The sequence below is a fragment of the Echinops telfairi genome, unplaced genomic scaffold (genome assembly GCF_000313985.2).
Source record: "Echinops telfairi isolate 266 unplaced genomic scaffold, ASM31398v2 ScPeMD7_7412;HRSCAF=8450, whole genome shotgun sequence".
NCBI classification, from domain to species: Eukaryota; Metazoa; Chordata; class Mammalia; order Afrosoricida; family Tenrecidae; genus Echinops; species Echinops telfairi.
This window is the reverse complement of record NW_022111312.1, coordinates 14,122,741-14,124,529: the sequence shown is the minus strand read 5'-3', so window position 1 is coordinate 14,124,529 and position 1,789 is coordinate 14,122,741. Positions and strand designations below refer to the sequence as shown.

The 1,789-nt window shown below is 53.8% G+C and overlaps 1 protein-coding gene across 1 annotated transcript in view; it reads right to left on the bottom strand.

The window, feature by feature from the left end:
- Positions 1 to 1,789, bottom strand: part of DNAH10 (dynein axonemal heavy chain 10) — a 150,035-nt gene that overhangs the window by 81,160 nt on the left and 67,086 nt on the right. The window contains exon 29 of the mRNA XM_045296728.1: positions 1,143 to 1,366. Coding sequence (XP_045152663.1) covers positions 1,143 to 1,366 — 224 coding nt within the window. The remainder of the gene's footprint in view (positions 1 to 1,142; positions 1,367 to 1,789) is intronic.

Here is a 1,789-nt window from a genome sequence, read left to right as displayed (position 1 = left end):
CACACCATTGGGGGGGGTTCTTCAGGGGTGGGGACTGGGAAACAGATCCATCAAGGGCTTACTTCCTCAGAAAGTCCCAGGACCTTGTTTTTTGACAGTGGGTCCCTAGGTCAGTTTGGGGACAAAGCAGCACAAGTAACAACAGGCAAAGCAGTCTAATTAGCTGTCTTGGTTAAAAAGGGCAACACCTGTCAGTGGGTATCAGGAAAGTGAAGACAACCTATAGGCGAGGAGAAAATATTTGGGAACTGCATCTGATACGAGTGTAAGATTCATCTAGAAGTGGTTTCACCATGCATTATTCCCTGGTTCTGTTTTGAACGGCTGCCTCGTAGTGTATGTAGGGTTCTACGTGAACCCAGGGAAGTGCTTTGGAATTCTCATTCTTCAAAGCACCATCCATCATTTTTTATGGTCCACACAGTTCAATGCCTCTCCATAGTCAATAAAATACAAGTAAACATCATCCTGGTGTTCTCTGCTTTTATCCAAACCTGGGACGTTGGCAATCTGAAGAGGGGGAGACTGAGGTCATGCGATTAAGGCAATAAAGGGGCCCAGGGCAAAGCCAAGATGAACGCAGTCGGTATCTGCCCCAGCACACGGCGGCTGTCCAGAGGCCGTAAGAAAACCAGACCTGAAACACTAACCAACCGTCAGAGAGAAGGAATTTCTACCTGATACTGTAGCATGTTAGGAGCCCTGGTGGTGCAGTGGTTACGCGTTAGGCTGTGAGCCTGATGGTCAGCAGTTCAAAACCACAGGCAGCTCTATTGGGGAAAGACTGGGCCTATAACAGTTACTGTCTCGGAAACCCACAGGGGTCCGCTGAGAGTCAGCAATGACTGGCTGGCAGTGAGGTGGTAGTTTGTTACTCCTCCATTCCAGGAGGCATACACATTCTGCTTCCTGGCATGGGCTGCCAGGCCCTCGGGGGAATGGGGGGGGGCAGCCCTCAGCCCTCACCCTTCCCACATGCTCCCTGGGATCCCCGGCTCCATTTGCCCATCTTTCCTGTCCCTTCCTGCCTGCTGAGCTTTGGTCTCAGTCGCATGCTGCTCTTTGGTTTCCTTCGGTTGACTCTCCTGAAGAACGCCTTCTCCCTCGAACCCTGAAGCCCCATCTGCTGCAGCTACGAATACCTGACCCTGTCTTCACAGTATCGGAAGATGGCCTCTTTCGTTATGAGCCGGTTGGTTCTTCTCATTTCGTTCAGGACGGCGGTCATCCAGTCCTCCACGCGCCCCTCGGCCCGGATGATCTTACGGAACTCCATGACTTCTCCCTCTGCTGAGACCATGGCCGACACAAGCTTCTCCCCGCTGTCTCCGTCGTTGAACTTCAGGGACGCGATGTTGTCATACATCTGCAAGACAGCGGGGAGCCGGGGCCTGAGACACCGTGCGCCATCCCGTCAGAACAAGAGGACGCGGGCAAAGCAACTGGCAAGCTGGGGTCACACAGCAAAGAAAGGTCCTCAAAACCAAGACTTCTTGGACACTCTTGTTTGCTCCGTCATGGGCAGAAGAGAGGAAAAGGAGGCAGACTCCCTACGACGGAGATTCCAGCACTTGCACCGCTCTAGGGTAGTATCAACACGGGCACCACTTCAAAAGGGTGAGGTGGCCTGGTGAGGACACACTCTGCCCGTCCCAGTCGGTGCTGAGCTGATTCTGACTCGTGGTCACCCCGCGTGCGCCAGAGCGGAGCTGCACTCCTCAGGTTCCAGTGGCTAAGGTTCCAGGTGTGGATCACCGCGGGCCCTTTTTGGCAGGTGCCTCAGAGTGGA